We start from the raw sequence: 18,840 nt of genomic DNA on the forward strand, positions 1-18,840 counted from the left end.
GCCTCCTACAGAAACAATGGAATTGTATCAAATACTCTTTATGGCATTTTTATGAAATATTGGATAGGTATAATAAAATCCCGTATAAAAGTTATCGTTTCTTCCGTGAACGCATCTGAAACTAATATTCCTTGAAAGAAGAAAAGGGGTTTCAAATCCGTAAAAAGCTATTTTTTGTGTCGCCGTATCAATTTAACCCAAACATCTCTTGGGAATGATGAGAGAGGCATTCATGTTGAACTCACAGGAAGTTTGTAATGCGATTATTATACTTATCAGTACGAGATTATGGACGTCGATATTTAAACACCATGGGAGACCCGTTAAAAACAAAATTTGTCACCACACGATACAATAAAAAAAAGAAATGCGCTTCTTAATACTTTCAAAATTTCTCTCACCACGCAGGAATGATTTGTCTAATAATTTTTGCAGACAATAAGTATAATAATGAATAGTATATCATTTTTTAAAAAGGCAGCACCAAGAAATGTGATGTTTATCGAATAGTTTCAGTAAATTTCATATTTATATGGCGACCGACATCTCTGATAAGGGATATCGCGAGGATAACTTATTTTAAGTCAATCAACTTCAATTAGTATTTTTGCGGAAGAATGAGGTTTCATATCGTTCCCGTGGCTAAAGTAAGCCCACACACTGATTAAATGTGTGACTTTCCCGGCATAATAGTTATATCCGTGCCTTGAAACTGCTGATTATGACTAAGTTTTCAAAAGAAACACAGTGCATGGTACCGTAATAAGTAAAACTTCAAAAAAAAAAGATGACAAAAAACATTTTAAAACAAAATTGGCTATGGTATTCGAGATATCCTATCCCTTTTTTGACATATTTGAGGTCGGTTTTTGAATACAACACAGCACCACAAACCTTATGGGCCCATAAGGTTTATGGTTTTTGGACTAAAGGTTTATGAGTTCGGGATTGAGCGTATTAGCCTCTTTTGCGTGTAAATGTATTTCCAGAGATAATGCGTAATTCTTTTTAATTGTAGAATTTGGCGTGATAAGAGTATTTTGGAGTTCAGATTTATGATCAGCGACCCCAAAAACATGTAAGATCCCTACTTCCGGGTGCTGGTTTATGGTGCTGTGTTGTGAGTACCTATGTATATTCAAAAATCGAGAAATAAGCCAACTCCTAAATTTCAACATGCCATTTCTCAAAGACGAAAAATGATATCGGGATAAATCCAAATGCGTTATAAAGAGTAAGTATAGTACTTTGAGAACCCATTAATGGTTTTAGCAAAAAATTTGCCTGTCCATATAATATAACCTTAAATATGTCAAAAAATCGCGATTTCGGCACGTTTAAGTTAGAATAACTAGAAAACCAGAGTCAATTGAGAAATTTGGACCTAGGACTCGATACATTCGGGTTTCTGGGTTAGAGGGTCGGTCAAATTTTGTCGGCCTTTGTAATAAATAGATTCTTCTGAAGGTTTGCGACATTATTTAATGTTTTCTATATATCCGATATGTTTTTTCAGTAGTACTAATTGGATACATTATTTTTTCTTTATATTATTATTATTATTGAGAAAAACATATTAAAAAAATTATTAAAACTGTAAAAAACAAACGATATACGTTGCAGGATTGGCGCCAAGCATTCCTTTTAAATATTTAAAGACCTCTCTTGGTTAACCACAGGAGACAAGCCCTGTACGAGTATTATGTAAATTCAATTTAAAAATTAGTTTCAAGAATAGTTTACCCAGGTTTCCGTGGTATTTTTGCTAATATTAAACAGTACTTATACGAATTCGAATAAATCCGTCCTTCAAATGGCCACATAATCTTGCTTTAAGTCAATATTGATATACAGAGTGATACAACATCGATATACATGTCATTTTGTTCTCTCTTGAGACATAATTTGATTATTGGGATGAATAAATTAATCATAAAATACGTTTTCAGAAGGAAAAGAACATTTAAAATCAGTTTCGGTTTTCATATACCCACCAAATTTTTTTCTAAATTGCCATTTGGGTTAAATTTAATAAAGCGCCATATTGTAGTTACTGAAAGTTATGTTCCTCAAAATAACCTCAAAAGAGTAATAAAATGTTTCCCCAACGTGTGCGTTTTAAAATTGGTAGTTACCATTTAAAGCATTCAGGGAAAATATGGTCGAAGTCGTACAAATTTTTATGCATATTTAAATAAACAAACGTTATATGCATTTGTTAAAATCGTGTAGAGCCGAGATCTCATACTTCTATCTCAATTTTCTTGGAATCAGCTAATAAAGAACTGGTAAATGGTAAATAACATTCATAGTGAATGAATCAGTATATTCAAATGAAATTATGCAACAGTCGTTTCTCCAGTGGATTTACAGGAATTGGCCGACATAAAAATACCTGCACGGTGCATCCTGTTGGTTTTTCTAAAGTAAAACTGTGTGTGCAGTGTGAAGTGTTAAGTAAATATTTTCAAATGCAGTGTTTTGTTTCGCATTTTTTGGCACTTATTGATACTCATAAATATGCTCAATATAGTGTCAAGAATATTCTTAATTAGTGTAGGTAATGGATTTGCTTTGTATCAAGTGAAACAAATTGATTGCAGAGCGATCGATCTATCATTTTTCAAGTGGTTCTGGCACTTAAAACAAAAGCAAAAGTAACAATATTTTACGTGTAATGATGTTTAACAGCGCCATGCCCGAACAATTGAAGTATACCCTCACTTTTCACACAGCACCTGAAAGTTTTAGATATCTGTTTCTATGGATTTAAACTTTTTTGTTTTGTTTGTTTGGAGTAAGTACTTGAGCATACGCATACTTACTCCAAGAACGACAATAACAAAATTATGTATACGCTACTGGTTATTTATGTATGTTATTTACGGCGTGATTTATTATTTTTTAAATTAAATTTTTTAAGAAACGCAATCCCACTTTATTAAATAACTTCTTGTAATAGAAATGCTCGATTTTCCCCAGAAATATTCCATCGTCTCTATTGTTTTCAAATTTCTTTAATGCAAGCCTTCCTAATTTTCAAATAATAAATGGTCATATATTTTTTTTCTAACCAAAACAGTTACCATAAGATCGCAGCTAGGCGGAGTTCCAATGCGAGCTGTTAAGCCGGGTCCAGACGCTAGATTTTGCACGTCTTACCTGCGCAGTCATAAGACGGAACGGAAACGTTACAAATCAAGAGCGCCTACACAGTGCAGATATGTCTGTATTTATTTACTCAGTTTTCGCGGATTCGACCATGGACGAAGTACTGCTGTCAATTTTGATAAGAAAGAAAAAATAAATATTGTTTATAACTGTTTGTTTATTTGCTACTGCTTCAACCTCTCTGAATTTTCTACACGCACTGACTTTTTTGCGTAGTTGGCTCAGTTTTCCTGTGCGGTGTATAGTCTCCGAGCAGTTCTCAAAGCTGCACAGTTTTCCTGTCCACAAGCAACGTCTTGTCTGCAACGTCTTGAACTGCGCTGGTAAAACGTTGTGCAAAACTTAGCGTCTGGACCCGGCTTTAATGCCAACATTATTTTAATAAATTCGGATACGTTGCAAAATCTAAAAGGTGCAAATGCATTAAATGTACTATATTTTCTTGATTTTACAATTTGCATATACAATCATAAATTATTGAAACCTCTTGACTTAATGATATCAGCAATTAATTTAAACTTAATTTGTTAATCCACTCCATGATAAAAATCGAAGATGTTATCATACTACTCAAAGAAATATGCAAGTCTACTCCCTGTGAGGAAATACTTCACGAAATCAAATAACAAATTAATATTTCCCATATTTCAATATACTATTTTACAAATTAATAAAAAATGGAAAGCCCAACTTATACATGGTGTATGAAAAGTACCGTAAATTCACAGGCAAATAGAACATAGAATAAGTTATTTTCAAGGATATTTTCCTATGGACCAAGGGCCTATCGACTTCTCTTTTTGATATATTGAAATATGAAAAAATTTTACACAAATCTTTTCCAAAAAAAAATGGAAACCAATATAATGCACTAAAATTTGACACAGGTAAGTTTTTGAGGTGTTACATACCATTTGGCCAACATATTTGTGATATTTTTTTTAAAATCAAATTTTACACATTTTTTCCAAAAAAAGAAACCGCTGAAATTTGATACAGGTAAGTTTTTGAGGTGTTAAATACCATTTGGTTAACTTTTTTGATATGTGATTAGGATTGTTTTGTTTTAAACTTAGGTCTTGGCATTCTTAAATAAATTGTGTATTTTGGAAATATTTAGTTAAATGTTCTATAATTTGAGTAATTTTAAGCTAGCTTTATTTCAATGTTAAAAAGAGGAAAACAATAAATCAACAAACAAAGAGAAATATAAATGAGAACAAATGAAAATTGAACATCGTGATCAATTATCAAAAACAGTAGTATGTAAGCTCTACGAGAAAAAAATAGAAGAAAATCATTATAATAAATAATAAATCCTTAAGTCAACGCAATTTGGCTTTTAGATGTTACGCAGAAACGTATTAGAATTGATACACCACGATCATCTCTGTAAAGCTTATTTGGTGGCCTAAGAGAAATTCGAAATTTAAATCAATTTAAAGTCAATTAGTATCATATCAAAAAAAGTTACAAAATCTCGTAAATCAAGGCCTATATCAAAATTTTATGAGTGAAAAAAAATAAATAAAAAATAAAGAAATCTCTGATCTAAAAATCAATAACTGAACTAAAGGTAAACGTTGAGGGGTCAAGCGTATTACTACGACCTCCCTTCCCTTCATTCACGCAACAATTTTTGTGACCAAAATTACACTGAATACCTTGGAAACCAATGGAGTTATTAACAATAATTTTGGCACCCTGTATATTGAAAAAAAATTCAAACGCTTCAAAATCTTGGCGCCTCGCTTGGAGCACATGTGTTTTGGCCTGAGTTGGAGTCGTGATCTATCCGTGGCTAACATTTTTTTTGTTGGAGATCCCTTCATAAATAAAATCGCGTTTTTAAATAATAGACATAAAAACTTACCCAAAGTTGTTGTTTTGAAACACTATGGTCCGTATAGTACACTAGAGTCTCCCCAGCTAGGGGCCTAGACTCCCTTAATTTTGACGCTAGTAACATACACGCGGTGCCCAACAATTGTAGTTGGTTTTTCTTAATCGAACAACACATTAAAAATCTGTCCATATAGTTCATTGCTAAGGAGAAGACTTCTTCTTGACACTTTTGCTCCTCACACACCTGGAAAGAAGAACAAGGTCTCACAATCGGTTACATATTGGCTGAATTTCTAGTTTTAATTAAGGTTTTAAGAATTTTTTTAAATTTCAGATATTTTATCAGTAATCAATAGTGGCAAAATCGACGCCGTTATAAGAGCAGTTTTTAGGAAACTGTTACGTTAACATTAATTTTTACACTAATTTATTGAGAACTTATACTAGCTTAAATATGAAAAACTGACGTAGGAATGAGAAAAGCCAACATGACTGTTTCTCTAGTTCCGGAAATATTAACCACTTGTACCAACAGTTTCGTCATAAGCATTTCAGGTTCATCAGCACAAAAAAGATGCGATTCAAGGCTAAGAACAAAACATAAACGCTTATCTTTTGTTTGGCAGCACATTAAGTTCTTTTAATAACTAGAGATAATACTGGCACTACAATATCTAAATGTTTGTAATCAAAGCAATTAAGACTGAGAGATCAAAAATCCTCAAATAGAATTTTCCTAGATGATATAGAGTATCAATGGATTTGTAATAAAACTAATTGAATTAAGTAATAGATACGGTTGTAGACAATAAAAAAATTTTTCTAAAAAGCAATTAAAATGAAAAAATGTGTGTCCTATTTCATGCACAGCATGGTTATAAAAATTAAAAATTCCTAAGTAAAAATATAATAATTTTACTTAGCAAAGTCTTTGTTAGTTCTGTTATCAGCGGTGTGTATTTGTAGAATTATGTTCTCTACATAATTATAGTGTTGGTATTTGATATTTAGATGACATCTTGGATACATTCAGGAAACAATATATTTTTTTATTATTCGTAATTACATTACATACATAATTCCATTTTTAAAGGCGGTACGTAAAATATTCATTTTTCTCGCGGACTGTGTGCAGTACCTATGGAACGAAGTAAATTTTTTATAGTTTGCGATTTCGAAATCCCTTGTATACAAATATACTCTATTTAACATGTATTAAGCGAGGCAAAATTATTTTACAATTATAGAAAAAACTAAATTAATATTTTGGACCTCCCAGTGTGAGAGGTTTCGTTTTTTATACTTTGAACATGCATCAAGGTACCTGCTGTTAAAGTTCTCAAATAATTTGCATTGCCATTTACTAACTTCCTCTAAATAGTAAAGTATAAGAAATTATATCGAAGTAAAATCTAATTCTAATTATTTTACAAACTACTACTATGGAAAAGCATTACAATGTCTGTCGTTAATAGGAAGAAGCATTACGTAAATGCACAAAATTACCCTGTTACACAAAATTAAATGATTTTGTTATCTTCTATGAAACTTAAATACGTTTCCCGTAAACGATACAAAAGGAAAACTGTTTGGTACTGCTCGAAACCGTGTTGTGATTATATAATACGTGTGATTTTTTTTTTGAAACAATGTTCTATCATAAGTCCATGCATTAAAACAGTGACGTGTTCCATTACAGAACAATTCATTTAAAAAGTACTCGGTAATGTTCAGGGTTTTATATTATAACGGCAATTATGTGTGCATAGCATGTCGCGCACCAAGACGACGTCCGCCCCTTTAAAATTTAAAGGGCTGTCTGCGCATCCGAAAACGACATTTTAAAAGTCACCTCTCTTTCCGGAAATCGTTCAAGGTTAGTAAAAGGCCATCGCTCCAGCAAACTTTTGAGGAATTCATTTTGTTGCTAACTGCCCGTCCGGACGAATATACCGGTACCTCCTGACGAAAATTTTGCACTCAGCTGTTCAGCCAAGGCTGTTGACCCCAATACCAGACATTTAAACACCCAAACCTAACACACTGGAGGCCCCCGTCTATGCTAATAGTGCAAATTGGCCGTTCTAGCCTGGAGAAGAGCCGTTCCACTGCGTACGTGTCACTTTCCAGAGCCAGTGCTTATCATTCTAGATATTAGCCATCAGCGTTTTCATTTTCAAGCAACTTAGCAACAAGCTCGGATTACGTGGAAGCCATAATATTATTGAATAATCCTAAAGGGGCGATTTAAATTTTAAATATGCGAAACTGGAGCAGTTTATAATCTTATTCAAACAGCCAGGAAGGTTTTTATAAGTGTGCATGAACTGGAACATTTTGATTTACTTTTTAAATAGCCAGAACCCGTGAGCTGTGACACGGAAGGCATTTTAAAGTGATTTATGAACCGTTTTTGCCAACAATAATGTCTTAATATTGTAGGAATAACATCGATTTTTAGTTTAGAATTAATCGGGGAATTATAAAATTTGTCATTGCTCAGAATGTCAATAGAGAGAGCATTTTAAAATAATTTTTGCCGGCATTTCAACCATCAAAACTTCTCGCCCGGCGCCACGTTTTATCATATAGTACGTTTCGCCAAAATACAGCGCTACGCAACAAAGGGAAATTTCGGAACAACTTTGGCTGGTCAGCTATTTAATAATTTTTTGCCTAGCTAAGCTTACCTCCATCATCCATTCGGCGACGATTTTTCTCATCTCCGTGGTGACTTCTTTCTGAACGACGAAAGAGGCCGGGTACGGTAACACATATCTATCCTCCGTTTTGAGCAGATTCTTAAGTACTCTGTCTTGGAGTAGAGTGGGATCATCATAAGCCTTAGTTTCATTTTCTGCTGATTGTTCGCAACAGTACAAGTCCATGTTCCTCCGATGCAGTATTTCTCTCAGTCACACGTTACAAACACTTATCACACTAAGTAAAATCGAAAAAAAATATCACAAGTTACTCATTAGTTTTTGTAGGGCTTAGTTCCCTTCTATGTATTTCTTTTTGGTGCTATCGTTAAAGCTCTGTAGTTGTTGTTGCTTCTGATGTAAAGTGAGCAATGTGAGAATTGCCATTGCCAGAGCCGAAACAGACGTTCAACAGGATGAGATTTCGATAGTGGGGGCCCCCTACTACTCTGCGACGTTCATCAACGAGCTTTCGCCTATTGCCTGTACAACCTGTTCTCAGGACTTAGTGCAACGTTGCCAGATTGATGCGGAGTATTTATAAACCCATAAATATTTTCTTTAGGAGTACATAACTTCTTGGATCCTGCTTGAAAAGAATATTCGTATCTATGATGACCCAATCAGCTGTTTGATAAAAGGCAGTGTATTTTCATGCAAAGATTTGTAATGTAAATTGTTTGTTCTCTTTAAAAATCTGATACTAAACCGATCAGTTTATGCCTGGTTCACTCGGCGACTTTATCTTTTAAACATTTACCTTATATTTAAAAGTTAAAAGTACGTGACTGCATGAGACGTTATATCGTTTAAACATGTTTTTTTTTCTGATTGCACGAACGTTGGTTTGGTTTCTTGTTAAAGAAAATGTTTTGCAGAAAAAATGTATTTGTTTAGTAGACCAGCCGTTAGTAGAAAGCGCCCTAGTGAACCAAGTCAAAAATATATTTTAGTTTCTTTGTCTCTTACAGTCATTTAACATTTACGTATTTGTTAAATTAAATTCATATCTTCATTACTATCAGAACAAGTCATTATTTAACCTTAGTCCTTAAAACCACTGTCAGAAGTAATTAGGTATTGTATATTTTCTTTTATTTTGTATAAATTGTCTGTAGTAGGAAGGAAGGGGTCCAAGAATCTAGATTTTAAACTATCCTTTTAGTCTTTTTTTTCCCAAATATTGAAATTGTATTAATGACTTGTAGTAAACATCTACTTATATATACCCGGACTAAATTTCGAAAGATAATGAATTTAGTTTTATAGATAATTTGAATCTGAATAATTATAAAAAATATATATATCTTCGAATTTACTATATTCCAATCTTTTGAAGTTATATCATGTTTTTATGACACAAATCCAGTAAGTAAACGTTATTATTACAGAATATTTTATCAACAAATCTACATATACCTATATTGTCAATAGAAATAACAGGTCATGAGAACAATACACTGATAATATATTATATTCAAATAATAAGAAATTAATGTTATGTTTTGTTTAAAAGGAAATAATTGTGTCTTTCAACACAGTACAATTAGGTCGACATATTATTATAATTCATTACAGTACTTTTAAACATTGGAAATGAAGTAAATAAAAGCATTTAAATGAATACATTCATTATAAATGTGACAAGTTGAAATGTTTTTCTGGAAATATGTGTAATTGAAGTTTTATTACTATTTGATTCTTTCCAGCAAAGTAATATTTATTTCTTTAAACATGTTTCATACTCCTTAATATTTATGTCAGTTTCACCTCAAATTCAAGTTTCGCAACAAATGCAACTTTTATTCATTGTACAGGATCAAAAGGACAGTTAAATTGCTTTTCTGGGAGTACCTATTTATTCACATTTCTGGCCACTAAGATACCATCATTCAGCATTCTTTTAATTTAAACTTTACCTGACTGCTAGGAGGAACAGGTATGGGATAATATAGGAACTGATATAACAGTACCTTTGAAAATTTACAGGTACATCAGTTATGTTAAAGAAATGAGGAAAATGAAAATGGAAATGTTATTCAATGAAATAGATAATCAATCTCAACGACGAGGTAGTAATAAAATATTTACTTATATGTTTCTATGAAAGCTGAATAAACAAAACAAAAAACTCACATTTGAATATAAATCGTTTTCTATTTAAAGTTTTGATAAAAACGTAAACGTTAATTTTATAATTTGTTTCAATGAGTAGTTGTGAAGAATTATTATCTACTTCTTCAGTGTGTTATTATTTAAAACTTTTCTTTTCCAGTATGGCAAAAATACTCAATTAAATAATGAAGTAATTATAGAGAATAAAGTGTCATTCTTCGTCCCCATAGATTAAGAGGACTTTTAATTTTCAACAAACCAAACGAACATTTATTACAGAAAATCAAATGATTGCTAATAAAAGCTAGGGAGAGAAAGGGCATACATAATGTCACATGGAAATAACTATAAAATTGGTAATGGATGAATACGTCAATTGACAGAATGAATAGAAGACTATTAACATCTGAGTCACCAGAGGGAGCAACAGATGATGTCATGAAACCGGGAAATTTAAATTTTCATACGTTTTGAGTATTCAAACGGAAGAGAGACAAGTGTGGAGAGCTTACAAAAGATTTTTTTATTCTAACAATGAATCTATAAAAATATGCATATTTAATCTAAAATACGGAAAACTAAGTCATTCTAAAATACAAAATTTATATTCAAATGTAATAATCCAAAATTACTTTTAAAAAAGTTGACAATATTCAGGTTTATGAAAATCCTATTGTAACCTTACTATTAGACTATAAATGTAGCGAAAATGTTAACTTTTACTTTCATTTTTGCATTTTCCGGATGGTGAATAATGCTGTTGGCCATGTTGTCTTTTGTTGTTACTGTAGTTTTTAACAATACAACTTCAACTCATTATTTCAAATTTCCAAATAATAAAAAAAAAATGGGAAAGAAAGAAAACAATACTATATTGAAAACCAACATTTGACAACTGACAACCATTTTCTGAAGGATATCTTCTTATTTTTATCTACTCCTGGAACTAAATATGGCGCTACCTAAGAAGTAGTTGGATTTTGATTTTTCCTTGATCGATGAGGTAAACTTACAGTGTTAAAAAGTAATACCATCTACTTTTAGTACTTTTTGCTTATGTTAAATCATTATAAGTATAAGAATTTTAATCAGCAATTCCGATTAATCGACAAACTTAGCTCTAGGGATTAAAATCTGCACTACAGTCCCTTGGTATATTATAGGTACCTACTAATTCAACAAAGTGAGAAAATCGAAATTTTGACTAATACTTTTTGAGGCTTTCTGACACATATCTATTTTAGAATTGCGTACTACCATCCATCCAAGTACTAACCATTAAATGAACGAAGAATATATATTTGGTATCAGATAAATATGGATGTATACAATGGTAAAGATTATTTCAAAATTTTTGGAAATCTATGTCAAAATTTCAATTCCTTAATTTTTATAAATTGATCATGTTTGCATTTTCAAACTAGGAGTCACTGTTTAAAAAAATCGACCTGTAGTCAATTTTTGTAGATTTTTGTTTCAAAGAATGCGTTGACCAAATAAAAATCGACTGATACGAGGGATTCATACTAAATCAAATGGCTTTCAAAGTTTGAGAAAAAATAAATAAAAACCAAAAAAAATTTTTCAAGAGCTTATATCTAAATAGGCCAGGAAAATAAGCTGGGAAATGACCATTTCGCGACTTTTTGTTTCGGCAAGCTGAATTTACCATTATAGATGCCAAATATTATGTACAATAACATATTAGTTTCCACAGTCATAAAAATGGGGGGAAGATTGTTTACAGGGTGGTTAATTGTATAATTGTTACGTAAATTCACGTTTTTCGTTTATAACATTTTTCCACGAGAAAAAAGTAAGGTACTTTTTTTTCGTCTTCAAAAGACCTACAAAACTAGCCCTCGAGCGTTAAAAAATATTGATTAGATCAAAAGTTATAAACAGAAGAATTTTATTTATGACTTTTGAATTAAACATTTATAAACTGCGTTATTATTACCACAACGTTTTGGCATCGCATCTCTCATTCGTTATTACTGTCTAGTAACTCACACGAAATCTGGAATCGGTAAGTTGAATAGTTTACAAGTTATGGCCTTATAAGCAAATTAACTAATTTATTAGTCTGGATCCCGAGGATCTTCCACAATCGCACTAATTTTTTTCATGGTAGATTATATTGTAGATGTATGTAGATATATTGAAGTCTATAATTTTTTTTAATTTCAAATTTGCAACCAGGATTTTTTTTTTATTTTTTAGCCTTAGCTGCAAAATGAAATATACGACGCATGAGCGTGATATAGTTATATATTATTACATATTCGGAAAGCTTATGAAATGAGCTTTAAGTTAAAAAAAAATCGTCAAGATTCGTTGAAAAACAACGGAGTTACAGACTGTCAAAGTTGACGGCCTATTGTTAAACAAATTAGGTTGGTAGCGGCAAAAAAAAAACCTGTCATAACTGGTAACCCGAGTACTGCCCCAGGTAAAAATATTTTATTTGTGGAAGTATGTTAAGTGCATAAGAAATATTGTCAAAAGTCAGTGGGTCGCTTGATTTTCGGCGAGCCGTGGCGCGGCGGAAGGGTGGGGGAAGCGAACGACAGCGAGTCCGAAGAAAATGACGATAATATTCATAGTCCTGCCGTTAAATAAGCGAAATTCGCTTGAAAATAATATATTTGACAGTCTGTAACTCCGTTGTTTTTCAACGAATCTTGACGATTTTTTTTTAACTTAAAGCTCTTTTCATAAGCTTTCCGAATATGTAATAATATATAACTATATCACGCTCGTGCGTCGTATATTTCATTTTGCAACTAAGGCTAAAAAATAAAAAAAATTCCAGGTTGCAAATTTGAAATTAAAAAAAAAATATAGATTTCAATGTATTATTATGAAATCTACCATGAAAAAAATCAGTGCGATTGTGGAAGATCCTCGGGATCGTCCAGACTAATAATTAGTTAATTTGTTTATAAGGCCATAACTTGTAAACTATTCAACTTACCGATTCCAGATTTCGTGTGAGTTATTAGACAGTGATAAGGAATGAGAGGATGCGATGCCAAAACGTTCTGGTAATAATAACACAGTTTATAAATGTTTAATTCAAAAGTCATAAATAAGCTTCTTCTGTTTATAACTTTTGATCTAATCAATATTTTTTGACGCTCGAGGGTTAGTTTTGTAGGTCTTTTGAAGACGAAAAAAAAGTACTTTACTGGTTTCTCGTGGAAATGAACGAAAAAAGTTATAAGCGAATAACGTGAATTTACTTAAAAATTATACAATTAATCATCCTGTAAACAATCTTCCCCCCATTTTTATGACTGTGGAAACTAATATGTTATTGTACGTAATATTTAGCATCTATAGTGATAAATTCAGCTTGCCGAAACAAAAAGTCGCGTCCAACTCTATATTTCCTGGCTTATAAAAGCCTTTGGAAGAAAAAGGGTATACTTCAAAATGACATTATTTTTTCTAACCATCGATCGATGGTTAAAGTCCTATCATAAAAAGTGAATCACTCTGTATACCTACTTCTTGTAGTTTTATGTATTAGTTAGACTATTGACATTTTTGTTAGTTAAAAAAATTGATAACATATTTTTTGTGATAATGAATAGATTACTGGAAGAAATTTTGTTTACAAAGATTCGATAAATTACTGTACATACATAAACATAAACTTTAATAAAAAAATAACATTATATGAAATGAAAGAAAAATTGTTTTAATTTAATTTAAAAATATATGTATGAGATAAAGCAATGACAAGATTAGAAAAAACGACAAAAATATACAATATTTTGTACCTAGACACTTATATTAATGAAAGAATGATGCACTTCAAGTTGTAATTTTGTAGTTTAACATGTTTTTACGATGATGGTTTATCGCCTACACAAACATGTTACACATCTCTAATGGAGGGTTGTAAGTAGGTTTCACTAGTCTAATTAGAAACTGTGTGTATATATTCAAGTTATACAACTTAAAATAAATAAATACATTCACATAAGGGACCGACTTCGTGGAATCCTGGGGTGGTTCGTTCTCATGCTACATGCAGGTACCTACAGAGGGTTTTTTGAATGGCGTGACTCTTGGGAATCCTATTTATGTTTACACATTGTTTCATTAAATATTGTTAGTTGTCGCTATGGTTCCATGTTTTCTAAATGTCTTCTATTCAAATTATTTAAAATAGTCTAGGAAATTACAGGACCATATTTTAATATGAAAGATTGTATCCTGGACGTGTTTCAATAACATTTAATAATGTCATTTTCCGTATTTTGTTAAAAGAATAGTATATTGTGTAGTTAGTAGTTAAAACAATACATTCCCGAACAACAACTAGCACTGACTCCGGGATTGTGATTTTACTATGAGGTACCTACAGAATCTATTTTTTTTAAATCGCACATAATATTAATTAATCAATATGAACTAAGAAGTTTTTATTAATGCATATATAACATTACTTCGTCATAATCTAATTACTTATGAAATTGTTTCCTGGACAATCATTGTTTATTTATTGTTGTGATAAAACGTTTCATCCGAAAATGTTATGACTGCATACCTACTTTTCCGATTTATCTACAATCCACGTTAGGAGCAAAAGTTAGTACAAAGGAAACCATTGATATATCAAAATATTTGAAATTACGTGTTTTCCTGAAACGTCAAGGTGACAACTATAAACAAAGAAGTCAACAGTTTTGTCAAATGGTAATACAGATTCTGTATTTAGTCCAGACGGTATCTGTTTCAAAAAGTCTATATTTGGGTGAATCGTATATCCACGGAGATTTTTGGCTTTTTGGCTTTCAAATATTACTAGAAATGAAAATTTTTCTATACGCATAAAAAAACGTGGGCTTAACTTTTGTCGGTACAATATGTTAAAAAAATTCGAAAAATGTCATATTTTTCTTCCTATTTAATTATGTACCTTTTCAAGAGTTGATTTAAGGCAAAATTGGAAGAGGAAAAAATTTTCGAAATAAAATTTTTTACAAAATATGGCTATTTACAAATCGAATGAATCATGATTATTATTGTAAAAATCAAAAAAATATCCAAAAATGGGGTTAAAGAACATTACTTTTTAGGGATTTTTTTTGGGGTCTTTAAATTGGGTATAGGACCTTCATACTTTGCTCAAGAAAACTTCATGTTATGTAGAATTATCACACCAAACTTCATCAAAATCGGTGGATAGATTTTGCACAATAATTTTGCAATCCAAATTTTGAAAAAAATTTGCAAATTTTCAAAATTTTGCACAGCATAAACTAAGGCCCTCAGATACTTGAAAATTTAATCACATATAGAAAGGCTCTCAGGCTTTCAAACGCTTTTTGAAAAATTTGGATCCGTCAATTAGGAGAGCTCTGGCGCTTGTTTAAACATTGGTCGAATTTTCGTACTTATAAACAATTAGAATAACTTTATGAATATTCAATCAAATCAAATTTTTTAAATAGATTTTAAAAGTTCTTGGAAAGACGCTTCTTTAAAAAAAAACAGATCGATTGGTCAATTAATTACGTAGTTATAGCCGATCAAAGTTAACAGTCATTTACACTAAATGTACTGGGACATCCGGGCTATTTTTTCGATAAATACCTTTGGTATTCCGAGTACATATTGTGCCTCCAAAAGTTAAGCCCACGTTTTTTTTTATGCGCATAGAAAAATTTTAATTTCTAGTGATATTTGAAAGCCAAAAAACCAAAAATCTCCGTGGATATACGATTCACCCAAACCAAAAGATACCGCCTAGTCTTCGTGTAACTGTCAAATTCGTCATCACTTTGAAGAGCATGATCAAAGGTAGTGTGTACTGTGAGTTTGGTGCTGACTTAAATAAACAACTGACGTGCAAGTATATTTAGTCCATTGAAATGAAGGCTGAACCTCCATTTTTTCCTCTGTCGATTTTTGACCTAGGTGGTCAGGAAAGGGGTCAAAAGGTCAAAAAACCGTAAAAAATAAGCTTTTTCGCAAATATCTCGTAAACTACGGCAAGTAGCAAAAAAATAATTGCACCATCGTGTTCCCAGGGAAATTTTACATCGATTTTATGCTATTGCTTATTAAAATTAAATAAATTTATGCCATGTTTTGGACAATTACTAAGCAATAGAGGGGAAGTGTATATCTCCGGCTGTGAAACGTATTTGGGGAGTAGTAGAGCTCGCGCGCTACAGGTATCGGCTGACTCGCAGTTGACAGCTCTAGCAGGTGTGCCCCTTTGGAATATAATGCGATTTCAAATATAATTAGCCTGCAGTTGTAGTGGATTTTTTTTTGCTACTTTAATTTTTTAAATGGAAAACCAAAAATATTAATAAAGATTAATGAATGAACAGAAAAAAATTTTTAGAATGAAATACTTATTGCAAAAATGAAATATACAGGGTGTCCCGAAATTAGGGGGTAATATTTCTACAGGGTGTTCTGTGTCGAAAAAGATTACTTTTTCTTTATATAAACGTGGGTCCAAAAATTCTTCCTAAATTTACCATAACTTTTTTGTGCGTTGACTTTTTTTAACTTTTGAAAAGTATGAAATTTCATGATTTTTTATTAAAAAAAGGTACTCTTGGTTCATATTGGTAGAATGTTCCATTTTTGTGTAAAATCCGTTTAAAAATAATGTTATATGTGTTAATCATCGGGAATTGAAATTGTCAATATCGCAGATTTTGAATAACAAATATGCGTTTGACGTTATTTGCATTGACAGTTCAGTTATTTAGTTTTTGTGAATTGTTATCTTCATAAAAATTCTCGAATCTTTAGTAAATGATTATTTGACAAAGTAAAAAAAAAAAAAATTATTTGCAGCCAAATAAATGAATCCTCTGTTGTAATTCTTCCAAATGATTTATTTCTGTAGCATAAACTACAGCCTTCAACCTACCCCACAGAAAGTAATCTAGAGGATATAGGTCTAGAGACCGAGGTGGCCATGGAATGGGACCATCTCTACCTATCCACTTGAAAGGAAAATTACCGTTTAACCAATTTATGACATTATGGGTAAAGAGAGGTTGTTGATAGTGTAATGTTAAGCGTACTTTTAACGGTGTATCATCCAATAGTTCTCTTACATCATTTTGCAGAAAGTTTAAGTATCCTTCTGTATTCAGACAAACGGGAAACTGGATTGGTCCAAGTAGCTAGGTCCCCTAAAATTCCTGTTCACAAATTTATTGCAAATCTATTTTGAAAATTTGTGCGCTGTATTGCCTGTATTTAATGGATTTTATACAAAAATGGAACATTCTACCAATATGAAACAAGAGTACCTTTTTTTACTAAAAAACTGAAATTTCATACTTTTCAGTCAAAAGTCAAAAAAGTCAACGCATAAAAAAGTTATGGTAAATTTTACCCCCCTCCCCCCCAGTGTTGGAACGTATGTGATGAAAATTTGTAAATTTCGTTTCAGTAGCGGACTGAACACGTAAGAGTTAAGCTAATTACCAAATTTTATAAATTTATCTCTACTGGTTTCGGAGTTATTTAGAAAAAACCATCATCAGATTGTCCCCTTTAATCGGCTATAACTTCCTTAGGAAGAATTTTTGGGCCCACATTTATATAAAGAAAAAGTATTATTTCTCGACATAGAACGCCCTGTAGAAATGTTGCCCCTAATTTCGGGACACCCTGTAGTTCTCTGAAAAATTGACTAGTAAAGCCAATTCTACAAATACTTGTTCATAAAAAAAGTAAAAATTTGTATAAACAATTCTTCACAGAATGACAACCTTTTATTTCTTAATTTTAAAGATAGTAAACTTTTGAGGAATTGAATAATGAATAAAATAAGCCTAGTAGTCCGGACGAATTAGGTTTTTTTTCAAAAATCGGGCCTACCTCGAATTTTATGGGCTTAAAATTAAGTAAAAAATACACAGAATAAAAGCCTAAATTTGTGTATTTGTAGAGATCGAGCGTCATATTGTTTATAACAAAAGAAACTAAAATAATTGCTTTTTTTCAGTTTTTCGCTTATATCTCCGAAAATAAGCCTCTAATCGATATGAAGTATACTTAATGATTTTGTTCCTGCGGAAATTTGCTACAAGGGTAGGCTTTTGCGAAAGCTCACAACATTTTTTTTTATTGCAAAATTAGCGGCGAAAAGAAAAATGTGCTAAATTTCGTAGGCAACAACAGTTAATTTTAAGACAATATTTTATACGTCGACCTCTTCTGAGCACGCAAATAAAGTCGATTTAAAAAAAAGCATCTCGGTAGCTGCCTTCTAAATGCCACAATCCATTTGTTAAGGAAGAATTTTGCGAAGATGAGCGCAGCAAGGGCATTACGACGTCACAGCACTCCCCTCTCCTGACTACCGCTCAGCCGCGCGAATCGCGCTGCCTTTAACGAACGTTTACTTGGTCATTTCTTGGTCAAATCGTTTCAAAAAAAAATTCAACGTATAAAGGAGGTCTTCTACTTCACAACGAGCCCAAGTTTATTACAAAATAGTAAATAGAACAGCCAGAATAAAAAAAAATATCTCGACTCCTATTGGTTGGATCGAGACGCTTTTTTTAAGAAATTTATGTTTTTTAAGCACTCTTTCATGCAATTGGTTTGAAATCTGTATATTAAAAAATCGCCGAGAAAAGGATCCTAGTTACCGTTTTTTTTAGTTTTTTGTTAATAACTTTTTTATTTTTACTTCATATCGATTAGAGGTTTATTTTCGGAGATATAAGCGAAAAACTGAAAAAAGCAATTATTTTATTTTCTTTTGTTATAAACAATATGACGCTCGATCTCTACAAATACACAAATTTAGGCTTTTATTCTGTGTATTTTTTACTTAATTTTAAGCCCATAAAATTCGAGGTAGGCCCGATTTTTGAAAAAAAACCTAATTCGTCCGGACTACTAGGCTTATTTTATTCATTATTCAATTCCTCAAAAGTTTACTATCTTTAAAATTAAGAAATAAAAGGTTGTCATTCTGTGAAGAATTGTTTATACAAATTTTTAC

General features: G+C 31.7%; 1 protein-coding gene across 1 annotated transcript in view; it reads right to left on the minus strand.

Annotated features, from left to right (window-relative positions):
- The window catches only part of LOC108909684 (G1/S-specific cyclin-D3-like), a 33,184-nt gene extending 25,107 nt beyond the window's left edge, over positions 1-8,077 (minus strand). Inside the window, exons 1-2 of the mRNA XM_018714087.1 lie at positions 7,707-8,077; positions 5,045-5,260 (exon numbers count right to left, since the gene is read on the minus strand). Of these exons, the coding sequence (XP_018569603.1) occupies positions 5,045-5,260; positions 7,707-7,904 (414 nt within the window). The 5' untranslated portion in view covers positions 7,905-8,077. The remainder of the gene's footprint in view (positions 1-5,044; positions 5,261-7,706) is intronic.
- Between the last annotated feature and the right edge of the window lie 10,763 nt (positions 8,078-18,840).

The sequence above is a fragment of the Anoplophora glabripennis genome, unplaced genomic scaffold, assembly GCF_000390285.2.
Source record: "Anoplophora glabripennis isolate ALB-LARVAE unplaced genomic scaffold, Agla_2.0 scaffold419, whole genome shotgun sequence".
NCBI classification, from domain to species: Eukaryota; Metazoa; Arthropoda; class Insecta; order Coleoptera; family Cerambycidae; genus Anoplophora; species Anoplophora glabripennis.